This window comes from Rutilus rutilus (assembly GCF_951802725.1).
Source record: "Rutilus rutilus genome assembly, chromosome: 16".
In the NCBI taxonomy this organism is placed as follows: Eukaryota; Metazoa; Chordata; class Actinopteri; order Cypriniformes; family Leuciscidae; genus Rutilus; species Rutilus rutilus.
In genome coordinates this window covers 34098074-34113829 of record NC_140224.1, presented here as the reverse complement: position 1 = coordinate 34113829, position 15756 = coordinate 34098074, and the positions used below count along the sequence as shown (strand labels likewise).

Below are 15756 nucleotides of genomic sequence, written 5' to 3'. Positions count from 1 at the left end.
GCTCAAGAAACATTTCTGATTATTATCATCAATGTTGAAAACATTTTTTTGGGGGATTCTTAGATGAACAGCATTTATTTGGACCTTATCTTAGAAATCTTGTGTAACATAATAAAAGTACTGTCACTTTTGATCAATTGAATGCATCTTTGTGGATTAAAAGTATTCATTTCTTTAAAAAATGGCCCTCAAACTATTGAATGGAAGTGTATATAAAATGCTTCGGTTTTCTTTTTACTATTCACTTTATTATTATTACTCATAGTTACTTAAGGTTAGAGATACACATTTTTTTAATATAAATATATTGTTATTATATGTGAAAATTAACAAAATATAAAATTACTATTTATTTATTCAATCATTGATTCATTCATTCTTTTCAAACATCTTCATATCAAGAGACCAGATTATCACAGTCTTGACTCTCTACTCTAGAAAGGAACGGCTTTATTAATGTAATGGCGAGTTTATTAGAGACAAGCTGCACTATTTGAGCGGTGTGTTTCAGGATGCAGATCAGTGACTCTTATGATGAAGAATTGCGTTTGTCTTAAAAACTCTTTTGTTCATTGTTCCAGCACCTTCCGCCCCCCTTACCCAGCAAGACCCCTCCACCTCCACCTCCAAAGACCACGAGAAAGCAGACCTCCATCGACTCGGGAATCGTCCAGTAAGACAGAAGACGGCAGTGTCAAACGGAGACATCCACATCGGCCCTCTTCCAACGATTTTACGTCAGCATCCCTGACAGTGTGGCATGATGAATCGCTCACCTCAGTCCTTCTCATAACGGCTGATTATCGTGTGTGTCCACTGCCGGATCAGCGCTCGAAGCCGAGATCTCAAATCACTCCAGACAACAGCAAATATAGATGCAGTGGAACTGGAGTCAGGGAATTCTGGGGATTTTTGGCAGATGGTGCATGTTTAGCTAAAACTAAAGATGAATTATGGTTTTTCTCTCTTTAGGCAGGAACGTAGTCGGGAAGATGCTTTTTATGCACATTATCATCGAGACACATGACCAGTTCATAATCAAAGATTCCCCTTTCTCTCATTTTTACATGATATTTTTATCCTCACTATATACACATTTATGTACAGAGGTTTGTATATATGATTTTATTTTATTGCTTTTCTTGAAAGTACAATTTATGTTGTTTTTTTTATATGCAGTTTATATAAATAATTGGCATTTGTATCCAAAAAGGGTTGATTTTCTAATGAGAGGGACAGTAAAATTATTCTTACATATATCTTTTATTGAATTTGTTGTTGTTGTTCTTTCTCATTTGGAGTGAAAACAACTAAAAGTCATTGTACCAATCAAGCGTATAAACCACATAAAAGCAACAGTGTGCATATCGATAACATTGACTGCTCCAAATCCACTACTGACTTCTGAATAAACTCAATGTATGTATTTGTAAAGTGGCTCTTGTTTGATTCATGCTAATCCAGAGCAATGTAGCCATTCAAGACCCAGTAGAAAATAAAGTAAGATTTCATTTATTTTTATTGTATTATTGTATAAACCACAAGCAGCGATACATTTTATATTATTTAATTTAGCAAAAAAAAAAATATATATATATATATATACATATATACATATACATATAGAGTTTGTCTGGAAAGTGAGGTAAGTTGAGTCTGAGGTGAGTTCTTTGCAGTTTGTGTTCACATTATTAATTCATTGTTCATTGAAAAGGACTCAAAAGCTTATCAATCAAGTCCTTGAGACCTGAAAAGCTGCACTTCGATTTCTATTCATCTTTTCAGTATGACGTGTGGAGAGGAATTTCAATGGAATTTTTGCATCATAAACACTGCCAGCTTTCACTTTACTCAAATATTTTAAAAATTGCAAAGCATTGCATCAACGTAATCAATGCAACATCTTTAATGCACTGAGAGCAAATATGATGGAGGACGTTTCGTATGTTCCAGGTCACTGTTGCAGCACATCCAGTCAGAACGACTGCTCTAGTCTGATTAAGTGTGTAATTCTGATGTTCATTATGTAGTAATTGGTCTTAAAAAACTGAAAATTGTGCAAATCACACTGGGTGGAGTTCAGTGTTGGTGTTTGTTACACGGGTCATTCCTGTCCTGAAGTATGGAGGTAGATTTGTGTCTTTATTATTCAATCAAAAAAAAGGTTGCTTCAATCAAAAAATATATTTTCAATCAAAAAAACCCGTTTCAATCAAAGAAAAAAAGTGTTTGAATGCAAAAATATATTTGAGACTCAAAAAAATGCATTTGAACACTATTTTTTTTTGCTTGAAAATGTTTTTTTTGATAGAAGTGAAGGTTTTTTTGTTTGAAGCAACTTTTTTGATTGAAGTATTGTTGTTTTGTGTTTGGGCCATATTATGGGTAGGACATTTGTGTCTTTATAATTCAATCAAAAAAGAAGTTGCTTCAAACAAACAAAACATATTTTCAATAAAAAAATCACTTCAATCAAAAAATAAACCTTTTCAATCATAGAAAAAATGTTTTTGAATGCAAAAAAATATTTGAGATTCAAAAAATTGCACTTGAACACTTTTTTTTTGATTGAAAATGTTTTCTTTGATTGAAGTAATCTTTTTTGTGTTTGGACCATGTTATGGGTAGGACATTTGTGTCTTAATTATTCAATCCCAAAAAAGTTGCTTCAATCAAAAAAAAAACATTTTCAATCAAAAAAAAATAATTTCAATCAAAGAAAAAACTGTTTAAATGCAAAAAAAAAAAAAATCATTTGAAGTGTTTTTTTTTTATTGAACTTTCTTTTTTTTTGAATGAAGTGAAAAAAGTTTTGAAGTCGTTTTTTTTTTAAATCATTTTGACACAAACGTACCGCAGTGGGGGCGGGTGCTTCCCCATTGGTCAGACATGCTTGAGTGACAAGTGTCTACACCAACGACGTCTTTCTGACAAGCAAGTCATGGTCGCCACTCGCCAGCGAGCCAGGAAGCAGTGGTGGAGTTGTTGGTAAGTAGATAAAACCGTATTAAAATGATTGGTGTCACGTTATTAGCCTACTCTGTTTGATATTTCGATTAAACATACAGCTTGCTAACTTAGCTCACGTTGACTAATTTGTGTGATGGTGTTAGATATCTGACGCCTCATATTGTCAGGCAGGCTAGCAGGGTGCGCTAACGGCTAAGTTAATTGAATTGTTTATTTCACTTAAGTAACGTTACAGAGGCTTGCTATGTGCTAGTGCTATATTGTGTTATAATACGTAACGTCATTAGTGGTCAAACAACAGTCCACAGGCCAACTGTTGCCCACAGCGCTGCCTGTTTAGCAGCAACAGGTCATGCAGAGCCTGAGTCTATCTTCTCACACAGCCCACAGGATTACAGCTATTTGACCGTCCCGCTCTCTCTCTCGCTCACGGGTAGTGGTCTCCCCACCATCACAGTCAAATGCTCGCAGACACAGAGGCAGATGCTGTTATTTTGAGAGCGGGGCTTACATATGCCGTCCCGTACGGAAAATAATGTTGCATACCACCGGTAACATGAATATATATTCCGTTGCTCGATGCGCAAACTAGCTGTGTCAGGCATTATTTATAAGTAGCCTAATGTCCTGCACAACTCCACATGGAAAACTGGCAGTTCAATGAAGTGATGCTTATTGTCTGACATAGTGTACAAGTAGTTACTAGCTTAAAGTATTGTGCCAATAATGATCCTTCTGGTAAATTTGGCATTCAGTTGAGACACAAAAGCTCTTAGTTTAATGAAAATCCTTGGAAAAGAAGACAAGATGGTTTGTTTAATTAGTATTCATTTATTTAGATTTCTAATATCATATAGTATTGTCCTGTCAACCCATTACAAGTCTTGCCTTATTCAGTGTTGATTTATTGACATGTTTATGTAAGATGTTTTATTAGAAGGTGTGTGAGTGAAAGTTGTCTGAAGTTGTATTTTTCTATTTTATTGCAATGCTGATTGATAATGTAGGACTCTGGTCCTGGCTTGGCCTAAGTTTTGGTGTCTCTAGGTGCTGTGCTCTGTAGGCATGACACATTAATTTCTTTATGTGATACTTTATTTTTTGCATCAAATTATTTGAAGTATTGATAAGCAGTATTGATATCGATACAGGTATTGCTGCACTCTCAATTATAACTGCTCAATAGTGTCGTATGGTTACTTTTATTATACAAGCCATCAATTTTGATGGCTTGTTAGTGTAACCGTTAAGCATAATGGCATTAATGCTATATATAGCGTACATTTAGCCAGATATTTTTTATTTTGTTTTGTTTTTTTTTTAAAGTAGCTAACTAGCTAAAGCCTTAAGTAGCTGAAATTAAGTTGTCTCGTGTCTCTGTCTGCAGCAACACACACACACACACACACACACACACACACACACACACAATGGGTTGACAGGACAATACTATATGATATTAGAAATCTAAATAAATGAATACTAATTAAACAAACCATCTTGTCTTCTTTTCCAAGGATTTTCATTAAACTAAGAGCTTTTGTGTCTCAACTGAATGCCAAATTTACCAGAAGGATCATTATTGGCACAATACTTTAAGCTAGTAACTACTTGTACACTATGTCAGACAATAAGCATCACTTCATTGAACTGCCAGTTTTCCATGTGGAGTTGTGCAGGACATTAGGCTACTTATAAATAATGCCTGACACAGCTAGTTTGCGCACCGAGCAACGGAATATATATTCATGTTACCGGTGGTATGCAACATTATTTTCCGTACGGGACGGCATATGTAAGCCCCGCTCTCAAAATAACAGCATCTGCCTCTGTGTCTGCGAGCATTTGACTGTGATGGTGGGGAGACCACTACCCGTGAGCGAGAGAGAGAGCGGGACGGTCAAATAGCTGTAATCCTGTGGGCTGTGTGAGAAGATAGACTCAGGCTCTGCATGACCTGTTGCTGCTAAACAGGCAGCGCTGTGGGCAACAGTTGGCCTGTGGACTGTTGTTTGACCACTAATGACGTTACGTATTATAACACAATATAGCACTAGCACATAGCAAGCCTCTGTAACGTTACTTAAGTGAAATAAACAATTCAATTAGCCGTTAGCGCACCCTGCTAGCCTGCCTGACAATATGAGGCGTCAGATATCTAACACCATCACACAAATTAGTCAACGTGAGCTAAGTTAGCAAGCTGTATGTTTAATCGAAATATCAAACAGAGTAGGCTAATAACGTGACACCAATCATTTTAATACGGTTTTATCTACTTACCAACAACTCCACCACTGCTTCCTGGCTCGCTGGCGAGTGGCGACCATGACTTGCTTGTCAGAAAGACGTCGTTGGTGTAGACACTTGTCACTCAAGCATGTCTGACCAATGGGGAAGCACCCGCCCCCACTGCGGTACGTTTGTGTCAAAATGATTTTAAAAAAAAACGACTTCAAAACTTTTTTCACTTCATTCAAAAAAAAAAGAAAGTTCAATAAAAAAAAAACACTTCAAATGATTTTTTTTTTTTTTGCATTTAAACAGTTTTTTCTTTGATTGAAATTATTTTTTTTTGATTGAAAATGTTTTTTTTTTGATTGAAGCAACTTTTTTGGGATTGAATAATTAAGACACAAATGTCCTACCCATAACATGGTCCAAACACAAAAAAGATTACTTCAATCAAAGAAAACATTTTCAATCAAAAAAAAAGTGTTCAAGTGCAATTTTTTGAATCTCAAATATTTTTTTGCATTCAAAAACATTTTTTCTATGATTGAAAAGGTTTATTTTTTGATTGAAGTGATTTTTTTATTGAAAATATGTTTTGTTTGTTTGAAGCAACTTCTTTTTTGATTGAATTATAAAGACACAAATGTCCTACCCATAATATGGCCCAAACACAAAACAACAATACTTCAATCAAAAAAGTTGCTTCAAACAAAAAAACCTTCACTTCTATCAAAAAAAACATTTTCAAGCAAAAAAAAATAGTGTTCAAATGCATTTTTTTGAGTCTCAAATATATTTTTGCATTCAAACACTTTTTTTCTTTGATTGAAACGGGTTTTTTTGATTGAAAATATATTTTTTGATTGAAGCAACCTTTTTTTTGATTGAATAATAAAGACACAAATCTACCTCCATACTGAAGAATATTCTGTACTCTGCAATAAATACGGTTGTGTTTTTAATTTTATAGGCATACTTCTGTTTGAGACGGTTATGTTGTGGCCAAAATTGAAAATTTGCATCACCCTCTATTCAAATATTATTTAAAAAAGTGCCCCTATTATGCTTTTTTGACATAGGCCTACTACCTTTCCTGGCTGCATATGTGTTTGTGAATGTAAAAGGTTTGCACAGTTTTAAAGATGAAAGTGCAGATAAATTGAGTTATTGTTTCCCAAAAGAAAGTATGTAAAGACATAATGCCCGTCTGTGCTGTGGTCTTCATTGGCTTCTCACAAAAAAACGTCTCATTTTCCCCGCCCTCAAACACTGTAGTTGTAACTTCATGTTGAGAAGATGCTGTTTTCAAAAGGATGAGGACTGAAATAGAAGACCGTTAATGTTTGTATGACTGTATAAAGTGCCGCGGAAGATCTGGTTCAGATATGGTAACAAATAGTTTCCAACACGCTCACAACAGACTGGCCCATCTGACCAATCAGAGCAGAGCAATCTCTCAGAAAGGAGGGGCTAGAGAGACCGAATCTTCCAATGAACTGTGTTTAGACACTGAGAAATGAGGTGATGTTCAATGTGTATTATGAAAAAAAAAGAAAGGGTTTTTTGACCTTGGATGCATGTAAACCTATTGTAGGAGACTCTAAAACAAAATTAGGAACCTTTAAAATTGCATAATGGGGCACTTTTGTAAGCATATTGCGTAGCTGTACATTTTGGCCATGGGTGTCATGCAAAGAAATTATGAATGCATACAAAAACGAGAGAACTGTGAAAATTATGTTAATGACTTAACTGATTAAGTCAATGTAGGCCTATGCTCTTCTGTGAGCTCATTGTTTTTCCCTACGTTTTATTTATGTATTTATTGCATAGTACAATAAAACCTATAGCTGCTGTTTTACTTTTTTTGGCAAATAATTTGTCAGATTTATTATTTATAATAGTTTAGTGTTTTGCTCTTTCCTCATAAATATATATATAATGTACCTCATGTTTTGATGGTTTAATCATTTAAAACAAATACCCCCTCCAGATTGAACTTTCAGCCACTACACTCTTGGTATTTTTAGCTATCTTTAAACGTGTTGATATCACACTGATTTGTGTAATTTGATCAAACAGGATGGAATGAGACACAGATCATTACTGATTTCATATGAGTCTGTATAGTGAATGAGCCGTGTGAGTTAATGTGAATGTGTTTGAGATGTTTCTGCTGCTGGGTCACCGGGACTGAAGAACGTGTGAACGAGATAAACTGTCACAGAAACGTCACGACATAATACCCGTCTGAGCCAGTTTCCCACGGTAGACTATCAACATCTGACCTGATTCATCCAGCTGAAGATTCCCTCTGGAGGAAAGGTCATATTCCGCCATTTCATGATCACATTCAGTCAGAGTCTCCAGGCTGAGCTTCAGATAAGTAGGCCTACCTTAGTTTTTTCCTTCAAAAGCAATTTTCTTTTTTAGTTAGTCTCACTTTAGTCACACTGCTGTCAGAAATGGAATAAACACAAAGTTATGTTTCATGCTTCACTGTGCAGCAGCGTTCATTTAGCAAAATATGTTTTCCATGAGACAAATGACTTTATTTATTAGAGGATGCTGGGAAAAATGGTGCTGGACTGTCAGATGTTAATTACTCTCAGACTTATTGAGGCTTAATATAAAAGTGGCAGCAAATTAAATTTAACTTTCTATTTAAACCAGTGGTAGGAAATATCGAAACCTGTTCATCCTAAAGGTTAAGTTGGTCACTAAAACCCAGGGTTATTGTCTTTTCTGTTATTGTCTTTATCTATCTTTTTAGATCATTCAGGCTCGAATGTGACCAAATCTTGTGCCTGACATCCATTTCCAGTCACCCTCAGAGATCCACCGGCCACTCGTTTTAAGTGTGTTGAGTGGCAGATCACAGGCTTTCCTCGCAGGAAAATATGATTACATTCGCTTAAGCAATTTACAAGGCCAGGAGCGAAATAAACGGCGAGAACAAGCCCAGTGTCATTTATGTGCTGAAATAAGATCTCTGGTCAGGAAATCAATAACAGGCCATAAGTCAGTGTGAAATGATGTCCTGCCACGGCAGATTGAATATGCATTGCCTTCACTTTTGATTGACAATAAACAATGATTGTAATGCAAAGCTCAGGCTAAAGCTGCTCGCTAACAGTCTCAGACGGCGACCCGTATAAACATCTTGTTACCGGCAGATGCTTCCATTCTCCTCCATTGAAATACTTTTGCTGTTTTCTGTGAATCACTTTGTGCTGTTCTGATTTTAATATAACTGATATATATTCATGCAGGAGGGGCCGAAGGCTAAATTGAATCCATATTTCAGTGTGATTGTGTTTGGTCTCGGCGGTGCGGTCTATCACACCGCCTCTGATTGGAGGAGAACCTCCATTGAACCTAATCTGAAGCCTTCTCATAAACACTACCGTGGCTGTCTGGACAAATGCAGGAACGTGTGTGTCACTTATGAAAATCTGGGGTGAACTCAGATAAACGAGCCTGCCTTTGCCCATCCATCGCAGACAAAAATTGACCCAAATTCACATTTGTACTTCAATCCAATTCTGTCCAGCTCACATTTCTGTCTGAAATCAAGCATTTATTTAATGACTTATTTATTATCATTATAATATTTTGCCTGTACACTGTAAAAAAAACAAAAAACATTCACTGGTGTTTTACCTGTATTTTGTGTTGTTTTAGGGTTAACCTGTTAACTTTCCCAGCAGATCTGAACTTAAATGGTTGAAATTCATAAATGCTTTGGGACATAAGGTTTGTCCAATAAAAAAGCATGCCGAGTGACAGTTAAAGGATTTTCTTTTTCCGGGTGGATCATCAAGACTATTGGTCCTCCTAGTTGTCAATCATTCTGGTGATATGTTTACGTAAGGCCGTCGTACGTGCTCGTCCCTAGGTACTTTCCGCTTTCTGCGCATGCGCACTTTCAGGTGTAGATGTGTGGTGAGCTACGGTTTCAGCCATTCATTGAAGCTCGCCCGTTCTCACCGGGTTTTTTTCAAAATGTCTGAGGGTCGCAAGAGAAAAAGTGTCTACGAATTGTATGACAAGAAGAGAAAGGCCTCTGAAGAAAGAAACAAGACCAGAGTGTTTTTGGGAGAATATTTCACACGCTGACGTGCGCTAAAAGCACAGGTTGGGCTTCCCACTGATGCCTCAGTCGCGAAGTTTCTACTCGACAGGTAAAGGAAAGTAGGCTTGTATGAGCCATGAGAGGGCGGTTCTTTTCTAAAATTCGGGAAAATCCTCCGCTATACCTTTAAGCTGTAGTCAATGGCAATAAAATGTCAGTACATTTTCCATTTTCCGTTTTACCTTAAGGTGTAGATTTCTATTTCCCCTGCTCATTTAGAGATGAAATGTGATCTCTACAAGTTGTCAAGAAATCTTCCGAATACACATTTATTTTTGGTTGGGTTTGGTTATAATGTCCCAAATATAGTGGCGTTGTCATCATTAACATAAGTAAACATTGACAAACTTTAACATTTTTGGTTCACCATTTATTTTTTAACCAGAAGATCTATAGTGCAAAAAAAGTGCAAGAACTTTAATTTGAGTTTGTCTACGGTAATATCCTCCTATGGTTTCTAGCTGCACTGTGTGTTATTTTGGATAAATATTGTTGTATTAATATTTTGATTTGACCGATTTGACTGTTTCCAGCGGTTGAGAGTGAGGTTTGGAGTGCCTGAAGATCCCAGGATTTAGAGAAACCAACCAAAAACACTCCCACACAATCGTTTGTGGAATTTATCCTGCAAAATGCATCTTATTGTCTGTGTTTTGTTGCGGCAATATCTAGTGAGCAATCCTCACTGCATAGTACCTACATAGACAGCTGCATTCACACATAATGCATTTTTGCTGTTAAAGGAACACACCACCGTTTTTTTAAATAGGGCTTATTCACCTTCTTTCCTACATTTAGACAGGTGGGCAAATGCATTTTTGTCTCAGTGCATGCATTGTTTTAGTTTGACAGGGTCGGTGCGAGCTTAGCTTAGCTTAATGAATGGAATCCTTTGTTGCCAGCTAGCATGTCCTGAGTAAAAGTGATAAAAAATAAATAAAAAAAACCCCCACCTAATTATTTTTTTGTGGCCTGTGTATTCACAATGAGTACAAATAGCAATGCAGATTAACACTAGGCGATTTCCTAGGCAGATATTGACTTGGGACTATATTAGCGGGAAGCACAGGCGAAGCACTGCTACTGCGCAGAGATATCACGCAACACATGAAATCCCACAACTTGTGAATACAGGTATAATATGGGTCGATCTATACATGCGTCATGTTTAAAATAATCACTTACTCTGTGGACAGCGGTCCATTTGGTCTATTCGGCGTGGGGCGTTTTTTCCAGTTCACTTTATCACACCGGGAAAAGAAAAAAAATCGAGTACTGCAGGATGGATCAACGCCGTGAAATCCTCGGTAGCTGTGACACAACTGCGGGCACGCTCATCTTGATCTGACGCGTTGAGCCTGGTCATCGATGGCAGTAACTTGTCCCACTCGCCACAAATTCCCACTCGCCCTCTATTTCAGTCGGCATAGATTGGCATATTCCCCCACATTCACACCACCAGATCGTGTTGATTCTCATCCTCACATCCTCAGGCTGTTGAGCGATCGCAACCTCCTCCTCCTGTCGTTCTATTTCCAGCTCATCTTCTGAAAACTCTGGTTCATAGAGGTATGGTTCTGGATCTTGACTATCTCAGAAGTCACCCTCCTCGTCTCTCACAAAATCAGCCATGTTCATCGTCATTCATGTACTGTAGGAAAAATAGCCAGCTACTATTCACGCCGGTATGTTGACGGAAGTTGTGGGATTTCATGTGTTGCGTGAGATCTCTGCGCCCAGTAGCAGTGCTTCGCCTGTGCTTCCCCCTAATATAGTCCACAGTCAATATCTGCCTAGGAAATCGCCTAGTGTTAATCTGCATTGCTATTTGTACTCGTTGTGAATATGCAGGCCACAAATTAGGTGGTTTTTTTTTTGTTTTTTTATCACTTTTACTCAGGACATGCTAGCTGGCAACAAAGGATTCCATTCATTAAGCTAAGCTAAGCTAAGCTCACGCCGACCCTGTCAAACTAAAACAACGCATGCACTGAGACAAAAATGCATTTGCCCACCTATCTAAATGTAGGAAAGAAGGCGAATAAGCCCTATTTAAAAAAAAAAAAACTTTAAAGAAGCGAGACGCTGGTCAGTAGAACGAAAAAAAGCACAAGGTCTAGAGACGTGTGGCTTGAATGACGTAATGCGAACGCAACTTAAAGACGTCTGTCCAGCACGTCTTTACAGTGAAAAGCAGTGGGAAAGAAGTGCAGTGGAATGGAAAAAGGCCCCTTAGAACGGCCCCTTAGATGACATTATGAATGTAACCTCATAAATGAGTGATTTTCAATGCTTTTTATTGGCAGCACGAATACTGGCATCAATGCAGGTGAAGAAATGGGAGCAAGCATGATTAAGATGGCTACGTTGACGACTTAAAAGGCAGCTGACTGGGCTTGGAACAGAGCAATGATGGTTTATTTATAGTGTGATTTTATTCTCAGGGTTATTAATGCTGTTTTTATTTTTGTGGCATTTAAAGGGATTGTGCTTATTTAGCAGAATGTTCTGGGTAGTTCTATTGCAGTGATTAATAGCTTAAAGCAGACACTCATCCCACAAAATTCAAGAACAAACTTAATGTTTTAATCAATATGTGCAGTACATATTTCTTTTCCGGCTGCAGAGGAGCAAAACTTCATGCTCTTGTACTTAAATGCAGTTTATTAAACAAACACACACTTCTCAAACTCACCTCCAGAAAGGCTTTCGCTCAAGGCTCAGACGTCTACAGACCTTTGAGTTTGTTACGGATCCATCTGAGAGTGTTTTATTCTGTGTCCAGAAGGACATCAGCCGTCTGGAAACTTCTATACTGGACGTCTGTGCTGATGTCAGGCTTCTATTGTAGCTGCAGGTTCACTATCTTTTCTATAAGTTTGCAATGATTTTTATTTTTGTATGCAAGAGTACATGGTGATTCCTGAATATGAAGCAAATCTCAGTTGCAATTCTGCTTGGGTTGATTTTCAGTTTTAGTTAACAATAACAACACTGATCAAAAATGCATATTGATTGGTTTTTAAATGAACAGTTTGAGCTCTAAAAACGATGTATTTTATTTACTGATTCTATTTTATATTCTATTTCTATGTAATACTACAAAGAAATTAGCATAAACATAACTCTTTTTGGGTCTTGTAGGTCCAGGTGATCCAGGACCATCAAGGTATGAGATGCATGACGCCCGGATAAAGTGCCTTGGAAAAATTCACCTCATGAAAATGGTAGTATTTTTCAACATTCACAATTAAAACTAAATGTTCTCAAAGGTTGTTTTTTTTTTTTGCAATGATGCCATATAAGAATTTTTGGTTTGAACCTCTGCAATGGAAAAGATGCAAATAAAGAGTCTTTATTTTTAAGAGTGTATGTAAGACTCGTCATTTCAACAATAATACTGGGTTTGCTGGTCTAAGCTGGTCCCCTGTCTTGGTCAAACTGGTCTGTTGGCTGGTTTTATGGGGGTTTTGGACACTTTTAAACTTGAAGACCAGCCTTAAACAAGCAAAAACTAGCAAACTATTCTGTCAATGCTGTCCTACTGAAGATCCACTGTCAGTTTGCCCACATATATTGGCAAAAGAGAAGCATTTCTGACTTTTGTTGCTTTTTCACATCACTGAATCTTGGCGTCACATTTTCACGCATAAATGCATCACACTTTTATTTCTCCAACAAATTTCAATTGTAGATCCTGCTGTGCCTGAATCAGATAATTCGGTGAAAGCATTGTATATGTGGAAACTGCTAGAACAGAATCGATTTGCTGCGTTATATAGAGTCGTCCCATTACCATCCCAAACCAGGTGTATGTTTCAGATTGATTTTATGTAAATGTGGTGGCGTCCCATTGGGCAAACCTGCCAGTGAGACAAATATACGGAAGAAAATCGTCCTTGTCCTATTGATCCTGGCTCATATAATCAGTAATCTATGGTCACGCTTGAACACATCGATCAGGAGACTCATCCGACAGTGTCAACAAACACAACCGGGTGATCAGTCTCTTTAACCCGCTCTATAGGGTTTCTGTATCAACATTAGTCAGTTGTTCTTGTGTTGATGCATTTATTTCTTATTGAAACAGGTAGTGGGGTGATTTTAAAATGCCTTTAGTTGTACGTCACAACCACAGAAATTAATACTTGACTTCAGCAATGATGCATTTAATTGGTCAAAGTGACAGTAAAGACTTGCATAATGTTATAAAAGATTTCTGTTTCAAATAAATGCTGTTTTACCATTGTGAAATGTTTCTTGAGCAGCAAATCATCATATTAGAATGATTTCCGAGGGATCATGTGACACTGAAGAGTAATGATGCTGAAAATTCAGCTTTGATCACAGGAATAAATGACATTTTAAAATATATTAAAATAGAAAACATTTATTTTAAATTGTAATAATATTTCACAATTTTACTTCTCTAAAAGCTACAAAACCTGGATTTACTGACATCTTTAAAATCACTTAAACATCGCAAGCCTGTCTTCCTGTTGAAGCGGTGTATTTTAGCCATAATAAGCTGTAAAGTGGGCAGACTTTAAAGTGATTGTCAAAAGTCTTTTTCTGTGAGTCTAGAAAGCGATTGTTGATTGATGTTGGAGAGCTCATGTTAGATCTGTCAAATCTTTGCCTGCTTGAAAAGACTTTGTTCATGTTTTGTTCTCTTGTCTTTCCACTTGTTCTCTCTCTCAACCCATCTTAGCATGCACAGAAATACCTGACTTTATTAAAACCGAAGAGTTTCTGTAACTCACAGGCACATTGATATGCTGTTCTGTTCATATCGCTCCTTGTGCAATCCACACAGCAGACACTTCACTTCACAAATTATTCCAGTAGAGTTTAGCATTACAAGTTGCTAATAAGTATTAAAATGCACAGTACACACATATTAAATAGTCTATCGTTATTAAACTTATTGAGTATTTAGCTATAGTAATTAATAGTAAGTAAAAAAAAAAAAAAGGGAAGGCGGGGGGGGGGGGGTAATAATTTGGCAGGGAGTCGAAATTCGGCACAACACCAGGTTCATGTTTTTGACACCTTAAAATGCAGCATATGTAGGCAGAGTCGTTGTGTCGCTCTCAGTAAAATGTGTTTACAGCATGTGACACGCCACTTTCATTTATCATGCAGGCTGTGCATAAGTGCAGTGTGTGTGTGTTCCTATCTATATGTTTTGTCTTGTGTGACTGTGAAGTGAACAGGGTTTCGTCTGTTAATGCCTCTCTCCACATAAGCACACACTGACTGACATGAATTATTTGCTAGACATTTAAATTCGCTCTTGCTGCACAAGCTTTCCTAGTTCAGAGATGTTACAGTTGAGAAATTCACTAAAGATCTTTCGTACATTATTCAGCGATACCGGATGTTTCATGGAAATAGCCTGTTTATATGCATGAGAATGTGAAACTTTTCTGCTTTGTTCAGATAGGCGGCAAACATACGATTTCTTTATTTATCCTGCTATAGCTGACTGAAATCACGAGTCAAACAGAAAACCGCATACAATCGAATGTTTACAAATCAGATCCAAACCGCATACATGTGTAGCATGAAATCTGATTAAAATCTAATATATTTGTTGCTAATACTTTATTTTGATGGTCCACTTTAGACATTCTACTAACTATAAGTAACTTTGCATTTGCATGTCAAGTGCAGTCATTAGAGTATTAATAGACTGTGTGCTTAATGTCTGCAAACGCTTTATTCTGATGCTCCTCAACAGACATTCTGCTGACTATATGTAACTTAGCAAATACAACTACTAACCTAACAGTCTACTGATACTCTACTGAGAGTTTGTTGCATGTAGTGGCAAAGTTACTCATAGTTAGTAGAATGTCTGAAGTGGACTATGGAAATAGTGTTTATTTGTTTGTTCATTATTTCTTGAATACAGATGTATTTGGCCTCTTGTATGCGTCTGCTATCACTCCAGATCTTAAAGGTTTTATATTAGATTTTAGTTGATGTCTGTGACTCTATCACAGTCTCCATGTTTGTGTGTTTTTCTCTCTCGATATTCAGAGACTAATGAAGAAGGTGAAGTCATTCCCAGTCCTTGAGGAGGACACAAAGACTTTAAAGAACAAACAAACAAACAAACAAAAGCCACTCGAGTGCAGTCTGGGTGGAGGATGCGTGTCGGCCCTTTTAATCTCCCCTCTTCCACTTCCTTTCTGAGAGGTGTTACCAAGGCAACCGTCAGCAACATCCAACCACTCCAGGTTAGTGATTAGGGATGCAAATCTGAATCTGGGAGTGTATTTACTGGACAGCGCAGGTCTTTATAATGTGATCATATGTATGAGAGAGCCCTGTTGAAGATTATACTGGTCCTCTGGGACTGGGGCTGGAGGCGAGTGCTGAGCTTGTGTTTCCACTGCGTCCTTGAGCCA

At 37.3% G+C, this 15756-nt stretch overlaps 1 protein-coding gene across 2 annotated transcripts in view; it reads left to right on the top strand.

Annotated features, from left to right (window-relative positions):
* dock1 (dedicator of cytokinesis 1) overlaps window positions 1-1515 on the top strand; it is a 239870-nt gene extending 238355 nt beyond the window's left edge. For both annotated transcript variants that reach the window (XM_084434637.1, XM_084434636.1), the window contains one exon: window positions 582-1515. In XM_084434637.1, the coding sequence (XP_084290763.1) occupies window positions 582-677 (96 nt within the window). In that variant the 3' untranslated portion in view covers window positions 678-1515. The remainder of the gene's footprint in view (window positions 1-581) is intronic.
* Window positions 1516-15756: the final 14241 nt, after the last annotated feature.